The sequence below is a fragment of the Hypanus sabinus genome, chromosome 8 (genome assembly GCF_030144855.1).
Source record: "Hypanus sabinus isolate sHypSab1 chromosome 8, sHypSab1.hap1, whole genome shotgun sequence".
In the NCBI taxonomy this organism is placed as follows: Eukaryota; Metazoa; Chordata; class Chondrichthyes; order Myliobatiformes; family Dasyatidae; genus Hypanus; species Hypanus sabinus.
The window spans coordinates 67,151,673-67,177,339 of record NC_082713.1 but is presented as its reverse complement, the minus strand read 5'-3'; the positions used below and the strand labels follow the sequence as shown (position 1 = coordinate 67,177,339).

At 41.5% G+C, this 25,667-nt stretch overlaps 1 protein-coding gene across 4 annotated transcripts in view; it reads right to left on the bottom strand.

Annotated features, from left to right (window-relative positions):
* Nucleotides 1–25,355, bottom strand: part of diaph2 (diaphanous-related formin 2) — a 615,614-nt gene extending 590,259 nt beyond the window's left edge. For all 4 annotated transcript variants that reach the window (XM_059977309.1, XM_059977314.1, XM_059977312.1 and 1 more), the window contains exon 1: nucleotides 24,922–25,355. In XM_059977309.1, coding sequence (XP_059833292.1) covers nucleotides 24,922–25,032 — 111 coding nt within the window. In that variant the 5' untranslated portion in view covers nucleotides 25,033–25,355. The remainder of the gene's footprint in view (nucleotides 1–24,921) is intronic.
* Nucleotides 25,356–25,667: the final 312 nt, after the last annotated feature.

The window sequence follows — 25,667 nt, the reverse complement described above, 5'->3', positions numbered from 1 at the left end:
TTTAAAAGCAAGACCAATTGGTCTACCAAATATCAACGATGCCTCTTGCCTATATACTTCCAAGATCTGGATTGACAGAGTATTGACACAGGAAAAGCATCACTAATGTTGCTATAAAGTTCTCCAAAATTCACTGGAACAAAACATAAATGGGCATCAACACCTTCATCCTGGCTAAAAACCCCAACACTGAGGCTCTAGTTACATGAGTCCTCCATATCATATGCAAAATGCAAAGTGTATGCTTTAGGCCAATGACAAAATTTCAAGTTGATGTCCACAAACCATATTGCTTTGAGCTCCTGTTCAAGGTGGGTGTCAGAGTTAAAATATGCATATGCCAAAATATCCAGAGTTGGAGGCAAAACTCCACCAAACCTCCACATAATGAAGGCCAAGTTGCTTTTTTTTTAAAATATAAATCTTGTGATTTACTAAGCAACACTTTTCCTGGCACTTCACTATCGAGATCATTCAATATCTAGGTGTCACTTTCATTTTCTACCAGAAACCAATGTTTCTGGAAAGGATTGTGGAAAGGATCACAATTTAGGATCCTGCAACTGGACACTGAGAGACAGAATCACATGGGGGATCTCCTCAAATAATGGAAGTATGTTTCATCCCAAGGGCCCAAAGGAGTGGCATAGGTATTAAACTTTCAAAAACTGCTAACACTACTATATGTATTGACCAATTAACACAAATGTTAGAAGTTTCTGCACAATATGTTCAAGATGGCGACGCGACGCAGCTTGCAGCAGCCACTCCGGAGCTGATATGTTACTTGTTAAGCGAGGTGCTGTGTGCAGTCCTAATCTAATGAAAAATGGACGTGGGAGCACGGAGCATGGAGGAACATCTGGAAATCTCCAGGAAGGCCCTCTTTATTGCTGCTGCTGCTGCTGTCCAGGTCTCTGCTCAGAAGAACAGGTCCCCAGTCCTCGGGGTCGTGTTGCCGGTGGCTGTTGGTGGGGACGTCTTAATACACTTGGCAGAGGATGGTGCTTGGAGAAGCAGTGCCGGAGGGGATGGTCGGAGGTTTGACAGATTCAGAGTCTGCTGTGGTCAGGCCGCTTTCAGTGTGTGCTGTGTCTGCGAGGCTGGGTTCGATGGAGCTTTCGTTGTGTGTTGAAGCCGCGTGGCTGAGTTGGTTAGCGCCATGGAAGTCCATAGCGGGGGTACTCCCTTCTGCCGCCAGCGTGAGATGACAAGTCTATCGGGACCCTGAGGACTTGTGGAAACTGTGTGGTGGTTTCTTTTGAACTTACAGTCTTTTAACATCTTTGGACTATTTTTACCGTGCCCATAGTCTGATTTTTTTTTAATCAATTATGCTATTGCTTGCACTATTGTAACTATGTGGTTTTTTTGCAGGTCTTGTAGCTTTAGTTTTTGGTCTTGTTTTGTCTGGTGGGTTTGAAGCTCCTTTCCGGGAAACGCGCTAAGATGTTAGCGCAATATTAATAAGCAGCAGCCTCTCCGGACTCTGGATTGGGGATTGCCAAACGTTATGTGGATTTTCTGGTGTAGTCTATTTTGTCATGTGCTTTGTTGATATCATTCTGGAGGAACGTTGTCTCATTTTTTATCTGCATTGCATTTGTGGTTTTTAAATGACAATAAACCAAATCAGAATTTTCATTTTGTATACATTTTATTATCAATAAAGTTTATTTTTGAAAAAGGTTTTAAACATAAATTTGAGTATGAAGTGAAACACTGTTTGGGACAGCATTCAAAGCAGCAGCAACATGCCACCAGAGAAGAATAAGGGGTGAGGTCCTGTATAACAGCCACACAATGCTTCACGGGTGTATTGATTAAAGAGCAATGAGTGACACTGGTGCTCTGTAAGACTATGTATTGTTTCCATGTTCTACGCCTTGTATATTGATTTGATGGCAAAATGAATGCAAGGAAAGACATGCTGATAGTGTTGCTTTTTAGTGTAAAGTAATTTTGTTTGACGTTTTAAAAAACGTCAGCACTCAGGCCTGCCTATCCTGTCAGTCACCTCTGATCCCACAAAATGCCAGTGGTACTAAGTCACCCTCAGGCCTCAGATGGCATTCTGAAACTGACCTGGATATTTTGCCCATTCTCAGTTCAAAGCTTCAGAAGATGTCTTAGAGATTGGCAACAATTTACCAATTGTCATAAATTTTCTGATTATTGCCACAATCAACATCCTCAATTAATTGTTAATCTCCAATATAGCAGTTAAGAGAATAGTTGAGATTTGTTTCATCCAAATTTACTTAACCTGCATTCCTGAAAATATTCTATTATGATAGGTAAGAATACAATAAAAAGTATCTTCTACATCCAAATTACATTTGGCCTTTAAATTGAGGATTAAAAAACTATCCACTATTACAATTATGTGTGTTGTGTTTCAGTGTAAATGTTTTGCTCTAGTTACCAAAGTAAATGTTAATTGGTTATCAGTAGCAGAAAATTAGATTTTGAATGTCAGTTTGTCTAAAAAGTAACATTTTCTGAACTATATTAAAAGAACATCTTGTTCAAACGTGAGAAATAGCATTTTGTTTTCATCTTAGTTTGGATCACAATGGTCAATACAAAGACCTTGCAGAAGTAACATTTGCTCTCCAATTCTTTTTTAAAAACAAAGGGACATGTTGAGTACTCAAACTAAGCAGACGGACAATGTCAGCTTTGACTTTTGTAGCTTTCCATGGTTAACTTTATAAAGATAAAGAGTAAAGATTAGCTTTTTCACATGAACATCTAATTGGTGGAATATGTCATTTTGCATCAACGGCCAACACAGTCCCAAGAATTATGCTGTGGGAAGCCCTTAAGTGTCACTACACTTCCGGTGCCAACATAGAATGCCCAAACTCAGTAACCCTTACCATACATCTTTGGAATGTGAATGGAAACCGAAGCAGTCACAAAGAGAATGCACAAATGTTACAGAGAGTGGCAGGAATTGAATCTCGATTGGTGATCACTAGTGTTATAAAGCACTAACCATTTTGCTACTGTGACAATTACTTGGATTTTAAAGTTGCAACAATTTAATTAAATGTGCAAATAATACCAAATTGTGAAGGAAAATCAAATGTGACCAAATGGCTCAAGGACCTCAATGTCTGTCATCTTTGAATTTTATTGATCAATGTATCTATATATGGATGTGACAGGTTATAGAAAAGACCTTTCCTTTAATAAGGCCACACAATTAATAATTTGTCCAAAGGTTAGAAGCCAGGAATCGAAGACAAACATGGGGCACCCTTTTAGCCATACACCTCGATAACAAGGGAAAAAAAATAGCAGTCAGGTCTCTGGCACTGAATCTGGCTCTGTGACTCAAAGAAGAGGGAAGATGAGGGAAGCAGTAATGGCAGGGGATTCATTGGTGGGGGGAAACAGACAGGAGGTTCTGTGGAAGAGAACAAGATTCCTGGGCAATCTATTACCTACCTCATGCCAGATTCAGGGACATCTCAGACAGAGTCCACAGAATTCTTAATTGGGGGTGAGGAGCCAAAGGTCATGGTCCATTCTGGTATCAATGACTTACATAGAAAGGGAGTGACACAGGAAGGTCCTACACAGTGAGTTTTAGGAGTTAGGTACCAAGTTAAGGACAGGGCCTCTAAGGTTGTGATCTCAAGTAAAACCAGAAATAGAAAGGTAATAACATAAACACAAGAAATTTGGCAAATGCTGGAAATCCAAAGCAATACACACAAAATGCTAAAGGAACTCAGCAGGGTAGGCAGCATCCCTGGAAATGAATGAATAATGTTTTGAACTGAGATCTTTTTGCAGGACAATTTAACGTATGGTTAGGAGATGATGCAGGAGGGAGGGCTTCAGATTTTTGGATCATTGGGCTCTCATCCAGGGAAGGTGGGCCTTGTACAGATAGGACAGATTACACATGAACTGAAATGAACCTATACCCTTGTGGGAAGATTTACTTGTGCTGCTTGGGGATGGAAACCAGACTGCTCAGCAGATAGTGGGGAGTGGTTTGGCGGTGGGGGGAGATGATAAGCCTATATACAAAGATAGGAACTGAAAGGTTGAGCATGAAGAAGAATACTCTGAGTTGTGTCTATTTTAATGCAAGAAATATTGTAGGTAAGGCAGATGATTTTAGAACCATGGAGCAACACCTAGAATTATGATACTGTAGCAACTGGTAAGACAGTTTGAGGAACAGCACTGACAGCTTAATGTTCCAGGCTTCTATTCTTTTACACTTAATATAGGGGAAATATTAAGGGGATGGAGTTGCATTTTTCATTAGGGAAAATGCCACAGCCATGCTCAGACAGGACACTCCAGAAGGCTCATCTACATGGTTGGATTTGAGGAATAAAAAAAGGATGGCCATATAAATGGGAATACATGGGACACTACCTAATAGTCAGCAGGATTTACAGGAGCATATTTGTAGAGCTAGACAGAAGAAAAATATGGTTGTGAAAGTAGGTGATTTTAAATTTCCACAAATTGACTAGGATTCCCATACTATAAAAGGGTTGGATGGGACGGAGCTTGTCAAACATGCTTAGGAAAGCTTTCTTAATCAATACATACAAGTCCCAACAAGGTATGGTGACATACTGGATCTCCTGACAAGTGTGTGTAAGGGAACACTTTGGGTCCAGTGATCATAATTCCATTAGTTTCAAGATAATTATGGAGACAAATAGGATTGATCTTCAGATTGAGATTTTGAACTAGAGAAAGGCCAATCTTAATGGTGTCATAAAGGATTTGACAGGTGTGGATTGGGACAGGTTGTTTTCTGGCAAAGTGATGCCTGTTAAGTGGAAGGCATTCAAAAATGAAATCTTGAGTACAAAGTTTGTTCCTGTTATAATAAATGCAAAGCTTTAGGGAACCTTTATTTTTGAGGATAGGAGCGTAGCAAGGTTGGGCAGTAAGAAACTAATGAGGCTCTTAAAGTACAAGAAATGCAGGAGAATACTAAAGCGGAAAATCAAAAGAGCCAAAGGAGGCATCAAGTTGCTCTAACAAACAAGGTGAAGAGAATCCCAAGGGCTTCTATAGATATATTAAGAGCAAAAACATAGCAAGAGACAAAATTAATTTGAGGATCATGTTTATCTGTCTCGATCAATAAAGGCAAGCATTCTATATACCTTCATAACCACCCTATCACTTCCCACTTACAGCGAATTACAAATCTGAACCCCAAGATCCATCTGCTCATCCATACCATTAAGAATCTTGACCTTAACAGTGTATTGTTTATTTACAGTTGACATACCAAAGTGCAACAGTTCATGTATGGCCTGGGTTAAACTCCATCTGCCATTTCTCCAACCTTATCTACAACTTATCTATATCCTACTGCACTCTTTGCCAATTTTCTCTCCTATCCACACCACATATCTTCATATCGTCTACAAACTGACTAACCCATCCATCTATATTTTCATCCAAGTCATTTATATACCTCAGCAGCAGCAGAGGTCCAGTACAGATTCTTGCAGAACACCGCTCAGCAGACCTCCAGCTAGAATAAGCCGCTTCGACCACTACCCTCTGTCCTCTATGGACAGACCAAGTCTGAATCCAAAAAACAATTCATCTAGTGAGATGGAGCAGGAATTAAACACTAATAAAATTAACTGAAAGCTTAATTACCTTATGAAAATATCTTTCACAATGGGATTGAAGCATTCCCATCAATCTGCACATTTAAAGTACAACCCCAGGATGGTTAAGCTACAATCTCACAGCACCAGAAACTAGATTCGATCCCGACCTCGGACTCCCTGCGAGGTATGCATACTCTCCCTGTGATCCTGTGGCACTCCAGTTTTTCCCTACATCCCAAATGAGTGTTGACTGGTAGGTTAACTGGCCATTATAAATTGCTCGACTCCATGCATTCGTGTAGGGGGACAGTGAGCTGATAATAAAGATGTGAAAATAATAAATAGGATTAATGACAGATATTCACTCATTTGTGATTCAGCTTTATTTGGCTGACAGAAAAATGTTCTTTTTTTCAGACAGCTCACAAAAATTTTGTAATTAAAGCAGGATTCCAGGTTCAATGCTCCCAGCCAAAAATCAACAGTATCAAATGTAATCAGTCAATGCATTGCTTAGATGTATATTCAAATTAATTTCTTTAAGTAGCACATACCTCATAACTAGTTCTACCCTGAAATTACTGTCAATGGCAATTTAAGGCCAAACTATATTTTTAAAACCTTCCTAAGTATATTAACATTAGAAATACAATGAAACATCTGAACTTGGGAGTCCAAAATCTATTTCATCTGCTCCCTGTGGCCAAGCACAGAGGCCACAGTCATCCCAATATAGCTACCAATTCCAATGTAACATGATTGGAAAAGTCAATACTACAGATCTCATGAAGACCTCAAACCCAATTTCAAAACATGCATGAAAACAGGTTAAGATTTCATAAATAGTTAAAGACCTCCAAGAGAAAGCCAAGTGGTGTACGGCTAAAAGGCTACCCTATGGCAACCTTGCCACAGGATTTGGAGGCTTGCTCACCTCAATGATCTGGACAGCAATGTTGGCTGGAGTCAGGCCCTCGTGCTTTCGCTCTTGGTAGGGTTACCATGCCAAACAGATCAAAGGTTAGAGGCCAGAAGAGTGGTTCACCAGTTAACGCAGGGCTAACAACTCCATCTGGTTAAAAAAATGGTTACGGAAGAATCCTCTGTATCTGTGTGTGACTGTATGGTCAGACAGAATTGGAGAACCTTCATTGCTGCCCTACCAACTCATGGCATAACGGACAGTAAAATAAGAATTAGCTACAGAGTTACATGACAAAAGGACAGGATGCAAGTCATGATTTTTTTTTCAGACAAACTGAGAGTGGGCTACAGAGGGAAAACCACGAAAAAAGCTAGACATGCCATTTCAATACTCCTAACTTGCACGAACACTTGCACAAATCTGAACTGAACAATCAAAACATGATCATGTATCTCTTTCAAAAGTATTCAAATACCAGAAGACACACAAAATATTAGAGGAACTCAGCAGGTCAGGCAGCATCTACAGAAAAGCGTACAGTCGAAGTTTTGGGCCAAGACCCTTCAGCAGTTCCTCCAGCATTTTCTGAGTGTTGCTTGGATTTCCAACATCCGCAGATTTTCTCTTGTGTGGACTACTAATACCAGAAGGTGTGCTTTCCAGATTAGAGGGGAGGGTGTTTAAAGGTGATGTGAGGGGCAAGCATTTGGTCAGCACACTCGTACAGTGATAAATGTAATGCTGTTACAGCGCCAACAACTCAAGTTCAATTCCACCGTTGTCTGTAAAGGCATTTGTACATTCTCCCCATCACTGCGTGTATTTCCTCCAAGTGCTCCAGTTTTCTCCCACATTCTCCTACAAGCTGGATGGGGCTGTTACTATGCTGTATCTCTAAGATATATATATAAAAAAATATTACAGACTCATGTTACAGGGATTAATTCTGGTCAACAATATCAACTCTTTCTCTACAGTGATTCTGCCCAATAACTCCAGTTTTCCTTTCAGATTATCACCTTTGGATAATTTGAATTAACAGGAAAAAATCTGTTTTAGAAGTGTTAGAAATTTGACAAATTCCATTTAATGATGCTAAAATGAATAAAGTAATCAAAATCTGTTCTTAAGGAATGTTTTAAACACATTAAAGATACATTCACAATAACTTATAAAAATGATTGAGAATTTTGTTTTCATTTATTTAGAAATACAGCTCAGAGCAGGCCCTTTGAGCCACATCACCCCAGCTACCCTGATAAACCCAATTAAACCCAACCTAATTATAATGTCCAATTAACCATTGTCTTTGGAATGTGGGAGGAAAACAGATCCCAGGGAAAACTCGAGTATTCCTTGTGGAGAATGTGCAAACTTCTCACAGAATGGTGCTAGAATTGAATTCCAAAGCTCCTGAGCTGTAATGGTATCGCACCAATCGCTACACTACTTTGTGATTGCAGTAGGTAATAAAGAAACTATCAGAAAAACTGCTCACCAATAAACTTATTATTTCTGGTTTCTTTTGACTTCATTAATATCTTGTTTTCTTTTATGGAGAGAGAATAATGCACTGATTAACCTTAGAGAACATATACTGACATCAATGCATGTTTCAAACTTCTCTCCAAAATAAGTTTCTGAATGAGAATGTTGTACGTACATGATTCTCAAACAATGTTTCGTTAAAAATGCTATATTACTTTAAAGGTCAATTATGAAGCAAGCAAAGATGCTGCTCTTGGAAGTTTCTTTTATTTAAAATAGACACCACCAGTTGGATTAAAATCAAATCAGATCTGCATCCAAATTTAAGTCTTTAAGTAACAAAGTAGCAACTGACCAGTTAAAAATCACAACACTGGATTTATAATTGATAACTAAGCAACTTTCCCTGAATCCTTGTTCTACAATTCATTTGTGTCCCATCTTTTTAATTAACTGCTGCAAACAGCCAGAAGGATTAATACAGCAAAGATTCTACTGAAGAAATAAAAACATTAATAGAACAGGGGTCAACTTTTCTGAAAATTAATTCAGACACATGCCAATGTTCCATCACCCAACTCATCCAAATTTACGAGAGAATGTATACTCAGCAAAACAAATTAAGTCCAGCTGGTAAATGCAAGCATTTCCAGTGCACACAAACCTCCTGCCATGCTTTTTCTACTATTAAGATGTCTTCAACTTCCCTACTACACACCCATATTTGTACAACTTTCATTTTAAAGAATCAATCCTACTCAATTCAAATTAATCTTGAGGCAACAAATTCCACATTCTAACCACTGTTCATGTTTCCAACCAATTCCTTAATATGTTGATCATACTTCCTTCCTAAAAGAGCTGAAGAAAACAGGCTATTTCCTCTACCAAAAGGAAAACCAAATTTGCAAGGAATGCCTTTGAAGATTACAGAGCACTTAATTAAAACTAAAGGAAGGTTAGAAAATTCATATTTACCACTTAACAATCTTGCAAGAAAACTTTGTTTTATGCAGTTTGAACTGAAAAATGGCAATTTCTCTCAAACGGTACAGCTAACCCTTCCGACATACAAACTGGATGCATTATGCCATTGGGGCATGTTAATAGCCCAACAAATCCATTAAATTATCAATTATACCATTAATAGGGCAGTTACATAACAATTCTCCATTGGTCATTACTAGAATTTCAGCAGAAATCACAAAACTTGTTAATACAAGAACAAAGCTTTTTATCCCCCTAGTTGGGCCATATATATTGGCCAGATATTAGTCATCCTACCAATTACTGTTTTTTCCATTTTCCAACATAGTAAAAGCACTTACAAGGACTGTAATATCTGTTCAAACCCAACATTGGGCTAGATCATGCAGCCACCAGCAAACCACCAAGGTCTTAGAAGTTCAACTTGCCTCTTCAAAATCCACCAAAAAAAAAGGCTGAGGCCTTGCAGAATAAAGTACTGTATGTTGAAATATCATATGGGCAGTTCAGAGTAAACCCTGAAATAAGCTAACTCAGCAGATCAGGCAGCATCCAAGAGGAACAAATAGTTGATGCCTTGGGCCAAGACCTTTCATCAAGACTGGAAAGGGCAAAGGTGACAGAAAAAGGTGGGGGAGGGTGAAGATGGTTGATGGAAGGGCTTTTTGCTTTATCCCCTTTCCACATCCACCTTCTTCCTCACCCGGGACGGTGCAAAACAATAACTTTTCCTCCACATAGACGCTGCCTTAACTATTGAGTTCCTCCAGAACTGCATGATGCTCTGGATTTCCAGTATCTGCAGAATTTCAGGTTTATTAAAAAAGCTAAACTTTGACTAAGCCGCACCTTATGCTTAGCGAATTCTCAAACCAGTAATGGATGTTAATTTTCTTTAACCAATTCAGCTATTCAAATACCCAAAATCACTTCTATTTTCAAACACTGACATTTAATTCAGAAATTTCCTTTGTTTTGCAGGCATCCCTCTTCACTCAAATACAGTGTCTATCAGGTACAGGTCAAGCATGCAGATACCCCAGCATTACTCTGTAGAAGACATCTGTGATCCTCCCCTGAATTCATGTGGTCAAAATTTATGGCGCAAAATACAATAATTGCTAGATAAAAGCATTTACAAGTTCACAATTTCAGTTTCAGCGGGATCTCTGCCAATTCTGAACATGATTTTAAGTCTGATATCTCAAATAGAGAAAACAGCATAATTTTATCAGAACTAGAAAGTTCCAGATTTACAACTGAACCAGAAAGGACACCTAATTTTCAACTGACTTAATATGCAAGTGGTGTACATAGAAAAATATCAAAAATAGGTATAATTCTGCCCACAGTCAGATCTCAATTTACAAGACAAAAATACCTCATTGGACAATATTAATTGTAGTGGCAATTAAATTAAATTCTGGGTGATATCTGCCCATTTTTGGACTCAGACTTGTAAGATCGAATCAAATTATACCTAATTATGTCAATCCTCCTAACTGTTGCACCCGCAAACTAGCCATCAGCAACTTTCATACAAGAACATCTAAGCCCAGTTTTTTTACTACTCAACAGTTTTTCCTTTATAAACGAAATGGTCTACAATATATTCTGTCATGTTCCTACCCACTCAGTTTTTCCATATTACAGTTAAATCTTTTCATTGTGCACACAATCCCACCTAGTTTAATGTCATTAACGTATTTGCAAGAAGGATATTTTACCCTTCTTCCTTATAGTTGAACTGTTGGTTGTGACAGAATCTCTGCAGAAGCGGAATACTCACTTTTACAGCAATGAGCTTTCATGTTATGCTATTCGTTTCAACTGTACACATCAAACACAAAATGATCTCAACAGTCCCTGAATTTTTTATTTGTACGTTGGCATATGAAAAATAGATGCATCTAATCAAACCAGAGCCCATATATTTGCTTGCCAATAAAGTACTTCAAAACAAAAAAATTCCACTAATTAATTTTACATCATAAGCAAAAGCAGACTTCAAGAGAATGTAGAATATACAGGAAAATCTCGTCTAACAATACAAGGGGAGACATGACCATTCAACATAGGAGGGACTGATGGTCAGTCCTGAAAAACATTTAATTGGTCCCATTCATCTTGTCACAAAAACACAAACTTGGCAGGCCCTCAGCTGCTTGTATCCAATATTCCAAGCCATAAAGCAAGAAACAGCATCCACAAAAGCTCATGCATGTTTATTTTATAACCAGCATCAACCCCAAATTGCCTATTTAAGCTTTAAACTTATATGGCTAACTAAAAACTACCAAAGGTTGATTTATAATTTGAATTCCAACATTCTGATCTAACAGCTACTATTGGTTCAACTGAAGTTTTAACACCCAAATAAAACATTTGCCCATTTGTGATTAGTCATTACTGAGCATGGTAGATAAGTCAGAATTGACAGCCACTGGCATTTTTAAGAAAAATGGTTAAAACAAATCCTAATTCCAACACAGCAAGACGCAACAGAAACATGCACAAAATGCTGGAAGAACTCAGCAGGTTAGACATTTCTGTCTGAAAACCTTCTTCAGGAATGGAAAGGAAGGAGGAGGACACCACAATAAAAGGATGGGAGGAGGATACCTAGGTGATAGGTGAAGCCAAGTGGATAGGAAATGTAAAGGGCTGGAGAGGAAGAAATCCAATAAGAGAGGAGAGTGGACAGTTGGAAAAAGGGGAAGAGGAGGAGCACTAGGGAGAGGTGACAGGCTGATGAGAAGAGATGGGAGGCCAGAGTGGGGGACAGAAGAGAGGAGGGGGAGAGAATTTATTTTTTTTAAACTGGAAGAAATCGATATTCATGTCATCGGGTGGAGAGGGAACAAAGTGTTGCTCCTCCACCCTGAGGGTGGCCTCATCATGGCACAAAGGAAAGTAATAGATTGACATACCATAACGCGAATCAAAACTAAAATATTTGGCCACTGGAAAGTTCCATTTTTTGCAGATGGGGTAGACTTATATAACAAACTGCTGCCATAATTTATGACAGGTCTCACCAATGTCGAGGAGTCACATCAGGAGCACCAGACCCAATAGACAACCTCAGAAGATTTGTAGGTGAACCATTGCCCAACTTGGAAGGGCTATTTGGGGCCATGAGTGGTGGTGAGGGAGGCGGTGAATGGGTAGAAATAGCACTTTGGCTGCTTATAGAGATAAATTTCGTAAGTCTCAAAAGGATTTAATTCAGCAAATGAAAATCTTCAGATCAATTAAAAAGTGAACATCAGGAACCATAATCATTGTTTCTTCAAACATACTAATGCAAGCCTACTTCCTTTAGTCATATTGGAGCCTTGTACTCTGCACGAGGAGTAGGAAAATCAGTTTTACATGACACCGTGCATATTGCTATTCTGCAGAATGCCAATAAGTTACAGCATTCTTCACCAATTTGACAAACAGCCACATTCTTGTTTGCCAGTGAATGCTTATCACTGACAATAAAATAGCCAAAATGATGTACATAATTCAATTCCTATCACTGTCAGTTGGGCAATGAGAAGCGCTTTGAAGCGCTTAGCTTCAGCACACTTTCAACTCAAGACACCCTCAAATTATAGCTAATTTATATCTAATATTTCTACTTAACCAATGTAATATTTTACATTTACTTCATTAAATTTCACCTGCCATTTATCTGCTCACGTCTGAATTTTGTTTATATCTATATTTATTGATTCTGCTGCCTGAATATTATCATGCCAAACCCCTAATTTTGTATCATCTGCAAACTTTACTAATTTATTTCTCTTCCCTTCCTCAAATCATTTCTGACACCTCGCTTTGCTTTCTTTATCTCATTGTCTCCATTTTCAGAGACAACTTATCCACTGACATCAATTACAAACCCACGGGATTTCACCAGTCTTCAGACTTTTATACAAAAACATGTTAGGTGTTTGTATATACAGTCAGCCCTCCTTATCCGCGGGGGATTAGTTCTGGGACCCCCGCGGATACCAAAATTCGCAGATGCTCAAGTCCCTTATTTAACCTAGCTCAGTGCAGTGGTCTTTAGGACCCAGCGGAACCTCGGACTTTATTTAACATGTCTGCATGAGGTGGACATTAGGACCTGGCAGCGTAGCTCTGAATCCACAGTGTTTCTGTTCATGAAAATAATCACGATCGCAATTGAAAATAAGTTGGAAGTAATAAAGCAATCAGAAAGAGGTGAAATGCCATCGATCATTGGAAAGGCGTTAGGCTACAGTCGGTCAACGATCGGAACAATTTTAATGAAGCATGTGAAAGGCCCTGCCCCGATGAAAGCCACAATTATTACTAAGCAACGCAGTGGTTAAATTATTGAAATACTTATGTTGCTTAAGTGTTTTATATGCATAGAAGAGGTAAAATATGTATTATATACTAAGAAAAATATTTGACTAACTGACGCTAAACAATACCGGATGTAACTGTTCCGACTTCAAATCCGACTTAAAGATGGACTCAGGAATGGAACTCATTCATAACGCAGGGACTGCCTGTACTTTTAAGTCATTTCTAGATTACTTATAATACCTAATAGAATGTAAATGCTATGTAAATAGTTATACTGTATTGTTTAGGGAATAATGACAAGAAAAAATAGTCTGTACATACTCAAGCAACTAGTGCTTCAGAAAGAACTTTCGGGTTTTCCCGATCCACGGTTGATTGAATCCGTGTATATGGAATCCAGGGATAAGGAGGGCCAACTGTAATCACAGAACTCTAAGTACCCTTGGATATATGTTATCTGGCCCTGGAGATTTATTAATTTTCAGCCTTTTCAACTGAAACAGGAGCTCACTTTCTAAGATCTCCAAGTCACTTAAAACAACCTTATTTTTCTCTACTTATACTGGTATATTGCTAACATCTTCATAAGTGAATACTTTAGCAAAATGTCAATTAAGAGTATCCACTATGTCCTTCTTTGCATTATTTATCACTCCACTATTATTCCTAATACACTTAACTTCCTCCTTGACTTTTCTTTTACTCCTGAAGTTTTGAAACAGTCTCTTGGGGTCAATCTCAGCATTATCAGCAGTATCCTTCTCAACCCATCTTTTGGCAATCCGAATTTCTTTCTCGACTATTGCTCTTATTTGCATATGCCCTACGGTTAACATCATTACTATATTTTTCTGTATCCTTATATAGCTGTCTTTTCTTCATTAATTTTGTATGTACATCTTTATTTATCCATGTAGTTGATCTATTGTTATTATTTGCTTCTCCAGAACTTGGGTACGAAATTTGCTCCACTGCATGTGCTACCTGTATAACAGCTTAATTAACAAGCTGATTCTTTTAAGAAATCCACCATTACAAACTTTTATTATGAAATCTACACTAGAAACATTTTATGACCCAAATTGAAATGACAGGTCCTCAACTTTAATCCAAGTTGCAAATTAACAACAGATATTTTTTCCCCTTAAAAGGTAGAATCACAACCTGATCCATCTTCTCCAAGATCAGCTGATCACACCACCTGCTGTCTCTCACTTGTACTTTTTGTCTGAGTTTGAGTTCATCTGCACTGAAGAAGTCTCACTAAATGAGAACTTTTTAAATGAATATTGCAATACCCTATTTATTATTCACTAGAAAGATAATCCTGTCAATAATACATATCAATGCAGTAATAAAAATGGCACAATGATCCATTTTAGAGCTGATTTAATTTGTATGCATTTCCAGAAATGCATTCCAAGTGAACTATCATTGTACTGGATGCAGTAGACAATTCAGACGTCACCATTACAGTGAGCACAAGTAACTCACTGAAAGGCTACAATAGTAGCGATGGAATGCAGAACTCATCTGGTTGATAAGAAAATCAGAATTTTTGCCAATTACACCTAAAATATTGATAACTAGAGCATTTCACCTTTTAAAAATATTTGAATGGAACCATGTACAGCAAGTTTTTAAAATTTGAATTTGAGTAATCTTGATATAATGCACATATTGGGGTAACTTTGAGGTGCAAAAAGTAAAACATACTAAAATTGAGTGTGCACAAGCAACACCCACTAACAGTACAAATATCCCTCATGTTTATCACCATTCTCATAGCTATATCTCCTAGCCACAACGTGCAGATCAGAACCCACTGGATGGTCAGTTTTCAAAACTGCCGTTCTCTTCTCAGTATTGCTACTGTCAGAAGGACATTCACAAAGATCCATTGCATTCTACCAAGAGTTTTAAATCCATGGAATGTACACAGTATCTCCACAGGAGATGACTGCACCTGCAGTATAATTCCACAGACATTGATTCTCACTACAATATTACACAGAACACCAAAGTAAGTGAAACATGACCCATTTTTTTTTTCTCCATGATCTATGATCCATTGAAGCTGGTGAGATCACATCCGGAAAATTATGAGCACTTTTGATCGTTACAATGCAGGAAGGAAGTGATTAAGTTGTGAGAGGCTAGAGAAGAAATGCAAGAGTCATGGATCAGATATTTATATCATGATGGGTGATATGCCAGAAGGCTGGAGGGGAACAAATGTTGTGCCATTATTTAAGAGCAGCAAAGAAAAATCTGGGAACTACAGTCCTTCTAGAAAAACAGGTTTAGGGGGTAGTCAGCAAGGAGTTGTGCATGAAAGATCATGTCTTACAAATCTGATTTGTGTTTTCTGATGTTCTAACCAAGGAAGATGCTGATAGCAAAGTAGACATAATATATGGACCTCAGTAAGATCTTTGATAAGGTTCCACATAGTAAGTTGTTCTGGAATGTTAAGACTGCATGGAGAGCTAGCTAACTGGGTACACTATTAACTTGATGGTAAAAAGCAAAGGGTAAAGGTGGAAGGTTCAAAGTAAGTTTATTATCAAAGTACATATATGCCACCATATACAAACCTACAATTCATTTTCTTGCAAACATACTCAATAAATCCACTGAATAATAACCATAAAACAATCAATGAAAGACCCCACCAACTTGGGCATTCAACCAGTATGCAAAAGACCAAGTGGGGCAAACAAAATGAGAAAGAAAAATAATAAATAAGCAATAAATATCAAGAACATGAGATGAAGAATGCTTGAAAGTGAGTCAATTGATTGTAGGAACATTTCAATGATGGAGCAAGTGAAGGCGAGTGAAGTTATCCCTTTTGATTTAAGAGCCTGATGGTTGAGGTGTAATAAATATTCCTGAGCCTGGTGGTGTGACTCCTGAGGTTCCTGTACCATTTTCATAATGGCAGCAACAAGAAGAGAGCATGTCCTGATATATGCACCTCTGCTGTCCAGAAATTCCACGGTTGAGTGAAGAGCAAATGATGGCATGCACTGTGGACCTGTTGCTCCAGTAGTCAATTGGTGTGGATCTAAGTTGCTTCTCAGGCAGGAATGGATACGTTTCCTCACCAAATGCTCAAAACAATTCAGCACTGTGGATGCAAGTGCTACCAGATAATAGTCATTGAGACAGGTCACTACATTCTTCTCAGGCACCAACAGAACTGAAGCATGCTTGAAGCAGGTGGATATCTCAGACTGCCGAAGCAAGAGGTTAAAGATCTCAGTAACACTCCAACCAGTTGATCAGCACAGGTCTTTAGTACTTAGCCAGGGACTCCTTCTGGGCCTGATGCTGTTTGTAGGCTGACACTCCTGAAGGCTACTAGCACATCTGCTTCACAGACTGTAATCATGGCAACAACAGGGGCTATGGGAGCTTGTGATGGATCCTCCATATTTTGACAGTCAAAGCAAGCATAGAAGGCACTGAGTTCATCTGGAAGTAAAGCCTTGATGTCACATGCTTGATTTAACTTTATATGTTGTCCATCAGACTGAAGACCCATAACTAATGGTGTGTCTTAGTAGTTTGTGCTGTTGTTTTGACAACTTAGTGTGGAAGCTATGAAGTGCACCCACTGAGATGAAGGATATGCATGCTTGAAAGCCTGCATCCAAAAAAGTCCCTCCCACAAGAAGAAACCTAACGGATTCAGTGCGTGATCAATCAGCCACATGTGCACTCCCACAATTGAGTTGATGCACATCCCTTACACCTATAGGTGGGAACCAGAGAGAAAGGGAATAAGTGAAGTGAACTGAAAAAAATGAAATATCTATCCCACTTGCTAGCAGTCAACTGGATGGTACATCCTTGCAGAGCGCCCTGAGGTGTGGGGGAAGCCTCTCTCTCTCTCTCTCTCTCACTGCCTGCCTGGTTAGCTGTTTATCAAGGGCAATGGACTGTGAATCCCCTCTTCTTGATGAAAAGTCCACTGGTTCATCCACCAAGACACTATCTTCATCAGTAGAGGATGCTTTTGTAGCTTCCCTGGGTTCCCTGTCAGTTCACTGGCATATGTGATCCAAATGTTGCCCAACAATTTGTCCATCTTTCAGGTCAAGTTCAGCTATTTGAATGTGACAATTGCAGATGACAGCCGATAGCCAGCTTTCTCCCTGCAAAATACATGTGTGGGCTTTGCCTCTGGCACCAAACATTCATAGCTCGGTGTGCATATCATATTTTTGTTTCATGGCTTCTTGTTTGCCATAAATTCATTCTAGTACAGTTGGCTCTATCGCATCTGCTTTCTGCAGTCGATCAGGTTCTTTTTGTACCTTTGAGATAATCGCACACTGGGTGGGCCTTGTAAAAATTTGGCTAGCAGTTCTCCTTCGACTTGACCTTAGCTGCCGGACCCCTGGTCCAAAGCATCAGCTTAGAAAACCACTTTGAGAATTCAATGTGGGGTTCCCCCCAGTACAGTTGATGCAGGACAGCACTGATGGTATCTTATTAATCCAATTTCTGCCTAGTGAATTAGGCTGTTGGCCTCCCCAACCACATGCAAAGGAAAGTGAAACAGGTTCACCCCCACCCGCAGCCCTACCACATCGGTGAAACACTTCTGCCATAAAGACACCACACACTTCCACACTACCTCCAGTGTAGCTGCCGAATACTGAATAGCCAAAATTTTATGGGCCGGCTGTCCACTGTGAGTGTAACCAAGCAAGAAGGCTGGTTTCAGTGGCCCCTGCCATGGATTTGCAAAAAGGTGCACACTTCTTTGCTCTGTCATCTCCTTGCGTGCTGTTGACAGCTGAATTCTGCTGTTTTCTCATGGCACATTGCTTAAGCAAACCACAGCTTTTCAAGGTACCCTATCTTCTGACAGAACCAGCAGATTACTTTTTGATGATTATAATTGGACTATTAGGCATGACTTTCCCCACAGCAAGGGCATCTCTGTGGAGGCTTATGTAATCTCTGTGGAGACTGCAGGCTGAGAGTTGGTACTCCCAGCAAACAGTGATAGATTGAGAGGCAGCTGAATCTGCATTGGCCTCTCTTGACGGCCTTGGTGGCAATCTGTGGAACATGGTTGTCCAAGGACGAATTGTGCTCTTCAGACGGAAGTCTGTCCTATGTCCACCCATCTTGGACTTCAACAATCAACACTTGAGGAAATACTGCTTCTTCAAATTTGCTTGGGCAAATATCTTTGTACTTACATTCCTGCACCATTAGGATCTGTTTTATGATGAAATCATCTACATTCTCATCGGGGGTCTGCCGCAACAGCAAGAACCTGAAGTGTGCTGTAAAGACATTTTCCTGTGTTTCCCTCAAACATTGTCCAAGCCACAAACACGTGTCAGTTCAGATTTGTTCTGTAGGTACAGAGCATCAAAGTATTTCTTGTCCAAGTCCTCCCAAGTGCATGTGGAGTAGCTTAAGCTGCAGTGCTTCCTCCAGCTTTGTTGCTGGTGTTTAAATTGGTAGGGGTCCTATATAGTCCAGGAAGGCTTTCTTCCATCGCAGCCAGGTTCCCACAGTTGGTTTTGCCATAGTTGTGGCCCAAAATGGCCTGGATGCTTGGAGACAAGCAGCCATCCTTGTATTGATGCTCATCACCAAAATGTTATGCATGAACAGAACAAAAACTACAACGTAGTATAATTAAATGCTTTTTTACTGTGTCCTAAGTAACAGTACATGCTGGGCAACTTAGTTTGGGAGCATAAACCAGGCTCACCTGCGTTCTCAAAAGTCCACGTCCAAAAGAGTGCCTCCTGAACAGAGAAGGCCCAGTCAATTCATCGCACGATCAATTGGCCACATGTGCACTCACCCCATTCTCACAATTGATCTGATTCAATAGAGTACATGGCTCCCTGAAAGTGTCACCACAGGTAGACAGGGTGGTGAAGGCTTTTTGTATGCTGGTCTTTGCAACTCAGGGCATTGAGTCTAAAAGTTGGAAGGTCATGGTGTGATTGTATGGAACGCCTGGAAGGCCTTAATTGTACTATGTTCAGTTTTGGTCAGCAGCTACAGGAAGAATGTTAAACTGAAAATAGCACAGGAAAGATTCACAAAGATGTTGCCAGGACTTCAGGGACCAAGCTTGGAGGAGAGTGAACAGGCTAGGACTTTATTCTTTTCGGTGTAGGAGACTGAGAGGTGACTGAGAGGTGACCTTATAGTGGTGTATTAAATCAAGAGGGACACACCAGGGTGAAAGTTCCAGTCTTCTCTCCCAGGGTTAAACAGTAACAACTACAACACAAAGGTTTAAGGCGAGAAGAGCAAGATTTAATCAGAACCTGAGGGGCAACTTTTACCACCTCGGGTGGTCCCTGTACAGAAGGAACAGCCAGTGGAAGTGTTTGAGGCAGGTACAGAGACAACTTTTAAAAGTCAGTTGGAAAAGTTCAAGGATTGGAAAAGCTTGGAAGGTTATGGAACCAAAAGTTGGAAAATGGTAAGACAACTTGGTTGGCATGGTCCATTTGAGCCGAAGGGATTGTCTCCATGCTGCATGTTCATGGGTCTCAGATACTGTTCAGGACTGCCAAATAATTGGACTGAAAATGGCAGGTACTTATTCTGTAGTGATCTACCATTGTAAACCACTAATTCTCACGATAGCTAGGAAGATTATACACAAACTGAGGCAACGGGTGTGGAAGTTCATCTGAAGTAGCAAATTACATGATGTAGCAAAATGTGCCCTTACATTTCAAAAGAACAAAGTATAATGGCAGCAATGGTGGAGCCACCAATTAGATATAGATGGGACAGGACATAAAACTGAGCAAATATTCTACTGAAAGTAAATCAAGTATAAACAACATTGAAGAGGCTTTCTGACCCATCTAATCCATGCTAGTGCTTATGTCTCAGATAAGTCTTTCATTTTCCCTCATCTATAATCAGTAACAGTACAGTCGATTACACCTTCTCGCCTCTCTGATTAACGATATTTCTTTTCTGGATTTCTCTTACAGTAATGCTCTTCCCCACAAGGGAAGAGCATTCGGGGGCTACAACCGATGGCGACTTAGAGGAGTACACGGCATCAGTGACTAGCTACATCAACAAGTGCATCAACGATGTCACTGTGTCCAAGCCCATCAGTACACGCTCTAACCAGAAGCCATGGATGACCGTGGAGGTGCATGCACTGCTGAAGACCCATGACTCCGCCTTCAGAGCAGGCGTCAAGGCAGCCCAGCAACAGCGAAGTCCAAACTGTCCGAGGTCATCAGAGAGGCAAAGCATGCAGATGCCCAGCGAATCCACAGCCACTTCCAGGACAGCGGCAACACGCAGCGCACGTGGAAGGACATTCAGGACATCACCACCTGCCTGCGCTGGTGATGCCTCCCTCCCAAATGCGTTGATCAACTGCTACGCACGTTTTGAGGTGGAAAATGACATGTTGGCGAGGAAGACCACTCCTCCTCCCAATGACCAGGTGCTGTGTCTTACCGTGGCCGATGTGAGGAAAACTCTATGCAGGGTCAACCCACGGAAGGCTGCTGGACCAGCCAATATTCCTAGCAGAGTGCTCAGAGGTCATACAGACCAGCTGGCAGATGTTCTCACTGCCATCTTCAACATCTCCCTGAGCAGCACCATCATTCCAACATACTTCAAGGACACCACCATCGTCCCCGTGCCGAAGAAGTCTTCAGTTTCCTGCCTCAACGACTACTGTCCCATTGATCTCACATCCATCACCATGAAGTGTTTCGAGAGGGTCTTCATGAGGCATATCAAGACCCTGCCGCCCCCTCACTGGACCCCCTGCAGTTTGCATACCATCCCAACCGCTCAACAGATGACACCATTGCCATCACCCTCCACCTGGCCCTCACCCACCTGGACAAAAAAGACACATACATTCGAATGCTGTTCACAGACTTCAGTTCAAGATTCAACACAATCATTCCTCAGCACCTGATTGGAAAGCTGAAACTGCTGGGCCTGAACACCTCCCTCTGCAACTGGATCCTTGACTTCCTGATTGGGAGACCAGATTGGGAGCAGCATCTCCAACACCATCACACTGAGCACGGGGGCCCACCCAAGGGCTGTGTGGAGGGCACGGAGCAACCACTCCCCGATGAACATTGACGGCGCCTCAGTAGAGATAGTTAAGAACACCAAATTTCCTGGTGTTCACCTGGCGGAGAATCTCACCTGGTCCCTCAACATCAGCTCCATAGCCAAGAAAGCCCAGCAACTGAACATGGCAAGGCTGAACCTGGAGTACTGCATGCAGTTCTGGTCTTCTTACTTCCAGAATGATATTCTGCCTTTGAAGGTGTTCGGAAACGATTCAACAGGCTGATTCAGAGATGAAGGGGGTTAACTTATGAGGTGAGATTAAGTCACCCAGGACTACACATGCTGGAATTTAGAATAATGAGAAGAAATCTTATAGAAACATACAAAGTAAAATTATGAAAGTGATTGATAAAATAGAGAAAGGCTCCTCGGTAGAGATCGTCAAGAGCACCAAATTTCTTGGTGTTCACCTGGTGGAGAATCTCACCTGGTCCCTCAACACAGGCTCCATAGCAAAGAAAGCCCAGCAGCGCCTCTACTTTCTGCGAAGGCTGAGGAAAGTCCATCTCCCACCCCACCATCCTCATCACATTCTATAGGGGTTGTACTGAGAGCATCCTGAGCAGCAGTATCACTGTCTGGTTCGGAAATTGCACCATCTCAGATCGCAAGACCCTGCAGCGGATAATGAGGTCAGGGGAGAAGATCATCGGGGTCTCTCTTCCCACATTACAGACATTTACACCACACGCTGCACCCACAAAGCTAACAATACTGTGAAGGATCCCACAGACCCCACACACAAACTCTTCTCCCTCCTACCATCTGGCAAAAGGTACCAAAGTATTCGGTCTCTCAGAATCAGACTGTGGAACAGTTTCTTCCCCCAGGCCATCAGACTCCTCAATACTCAGAGTCTAGACTGACATCTACATCATTTATTATTATATTGTAATTTGTCCTCTACTGTGCCTATCGTCTTGCTTACTAATTATTGTACTGCTCTGCACTGTTTTGTGCACTTTATGTAGTCCTGTGCAGGTCTGTAGGCTAGTGCAGTTTTTATGTTGTCTTACGTGGTCTAGTGTAGTCTTGTGCTGTCTCACACAGTCTAGTGTAGTTCTGTGTTGTTTTATGTAGCACCAGGGTCCTGGAGGTACATTGTTTTGTTTTTACTGTGTACTGTACCGGCAGTTTATGGTCGAAATGACAATAAACTTGACTTCACTTGAAGTGGAAACATTCTCTCTGTAACTATGATATGAAAACTATACATAATTTCAAATAGGATAAAATCTACAGATGCTGAAAATCAAAGCAATATCCACAAAATGCTGGAACTCAGCAGGCCAGGCAGTATCTATGGAAAAAGAGAAAATGGTTGAAACTTCAGGTCACACACACAAAATGCTGGTGGGACGCAACAGGCCAGGCAGCATCTATAGGGAGAAGTGCTGTCGACGTTTCGGGCCGAGACCCTTCGTCAGGACTAACTGAAAGGAAAGATACTAAGAGATTTGAAAGCAGGAGGGGGAGGGGAAAATACAAAATGATAGAAGACTGGAGGGGGTGGGGTGAAGCTGAGAGCCAGACAAGAGATTGGTAAAAGGAATACAGAGCTAGGGAAGGGGAAGGATCATGGGACGGGAGGCCTAGGGAGAAGGAAAGGGGGAGGGGAGAACCAGAGGGAGATGGAGAACAGGCAGAGTGATGGACAGAGAAAAAAAACTTATATCAGGGATGGAGTAAGAAGGGGAGGGGCATTAATGGAAGTTAGAGAAGTCAATGTTCATGCCATCAGGTTGGAGGCTACCCAGCCAATATATAAGGTGTTGTTCCTCCAACATGAGTGTGGCTTCATCTTGACAGTAGAGGAGGCCATGGATAGACATATCAGAATGGGAATGGAACGTGGAATTAAAATGTGTGGCCACTGGGAGATGCTGCTTTCTCAGGCGGACAGAGCGTAGGTGTTCAGCGAAACGGTCTCCCAGTCTGTGTCAGGTCTCACCAATATATAAAAGGCCACACCGGGAGCACCGGACGCAGTATACCACACCAGCCAACTCACAGGTGAAGTGTCGCCTCACCTGGAAGGACTGTCTGGGGCCCTGAATGGTGGTGAGGGAGGATGTGTAAGAGAAGGTGTAGCACTTGTCCCATTTACAAGGATAAGTGCCAGGAGGGAGATCGGTGAGAAGGGATGGGGAGAAGAATGGACAACGGAGTTGCATAGGGAGCGATCCCTGCAGAAAGCAGAAGGGGGGGGAGGGAGGGAAAGATGTGCTTGGTAGTGGGATCCCGTTGGAGGTGGCAGAAGATACAGAGAATTATACGTTGGATCCGGAGGTTGGTGGGGTGGTAGGTGAGGACAAGGGGAACCCTATCCCAAGTGGGGTGGTGGGCGGATGGGGTGAGGCAGATGTGCGGGAAATGGGAGAGATGCTTTTGAGAGCAGTGTTGATGGTGGAAGAAGGGAAGCCCCTTTGTTTAAAAATTCCTTCGTCCTGGAATGAAAAGCCTCATCCTGAGAGTAGAGGTGGCGGAGACGGAGGAACTGTGAGAAAGGGATAGCATTTTTGCAAGAGACAGGGTGGGAAGAGGAATAGTCCAGGTAGCTGTGAGAGTCTGTAGACTTATAGTAGATATCAGTAGATTGGCTGTCTAGAGATGGAGACAGAAAGATCAAGAAAGGAGAGGGAGGTGTCAGAAATAGACCAGGTAAATTTGAGGGCAGGGTGAAAGTTGGGGGCAAAGTTGATGATGTCAACGGGCTCAGCATGCGTGCAGGAGGCAGCGCCAATGCAGCAATGTAGCAAAGGAAAAGAGGGGGACGGATACCCGTATAGGCTTGGAACATGGACAAAGCCAACAAAAAGGTGGGCATAACTGGGACCCATGCAGGTACCCACGGCTACACCTTTGGTTTGGAGGAAGCAGTAGGAGCCAAAGGAGAAATTATTGAGAGTAAGAACTAATTCCGCTAGACAGAGGAGAGTAGTGGTAGAGGGGAATTGGTTATTGATATGATTTGGATATGATCAAAATGACAATGTAGGAAAAATAATGGCATGTGCCCGGAAAAGACCACCATAAATGGAAAAACTGTAAGTTGCTGCTACCCTCTTATTCATAAATATCAAGCTTAAAAAATACATACAAGTTACATAAAGTTACACTGTCAAGTGAAAGTGCAAGTAGAAGAGGAAGATTGGGATGTGCAATTGAGAAGTACAATATGTTCCTCATTGGACATCATGAGTATTAGGAAACACCATATGCAACTGTTTGCCAAGCCAGTGTTAAGTATAGCTACGCCTTTCATTGCAGTCATTAATTAAAAACGGAAGGTTTGGAAGCGCTTGAAGAGCAACAGATGTCACTGGCGTACTTGAGATACGTCAAAAAGGCCGTGGAGCTGCACATCGTGTTAATCTGATTTTACTGGAACCAGGTTACCTAATCCCAACACCAATAACCTAAACCACACTGACCGTTTGCAGTACTCACCAGTTTGGGTTTGTTTCTCGGGTCATCTTCAGGAGGTTTCTTCTTTGAGGTTGGCCTGTCCCGGCTGCGGGGCGGCGAGTCGCTTCCTGCCGGCGGCTGTTGACCGTCCATATTGAGCGCTGGTGCCGAGTGTGCTCTCCCGGGCAAGGTCTGCGCGTCCGGGACGCTCTGCCTACGGGTATCGGTAATGGGTGACAGCGACCCGGCCCACCATTTCACCCCCTCACCCAAACGTTACTTCACCACTCCACTTTTTCCTTATCTTACCAGGGGAAACGCGCGCACACACACACACACACACACAATGGTTCAAAACGGAGCAGCTGTCGAGCCTGAAGTTCACTGCTCCCAGCCTATAACCCGGGCCACAGACCCCACCTCCGTCTTGTGCACTATTTCCTATCTGAACCCACGCCCGCCGCCTCCCGCCGACATCAGCGCATGCGCGCACTGCAAAACCAGGCCACGCCTACGCGTTCAGCGTGGTGAGGTCAAACCCACCCGACACGGCCTTCTTCCGATTGGTTCGGAGAGTCGTCGATCAATGCTCATCCTATCCATTGGCACATTACTATTTGGGGGCTGGCGTCATTGGGATGGAATGAATACGACTGACATGTGGCTGTCTGCTGAATTGCTGGGGGCGGAGAGCATCTTGTGTCTCTGAGGACTGCTGCCCTCATATTATTGGTGTAAACTGTCCCAAGCTTTCGGAAGAAGACTTTCTCCCTATTTATTTTGGTAAT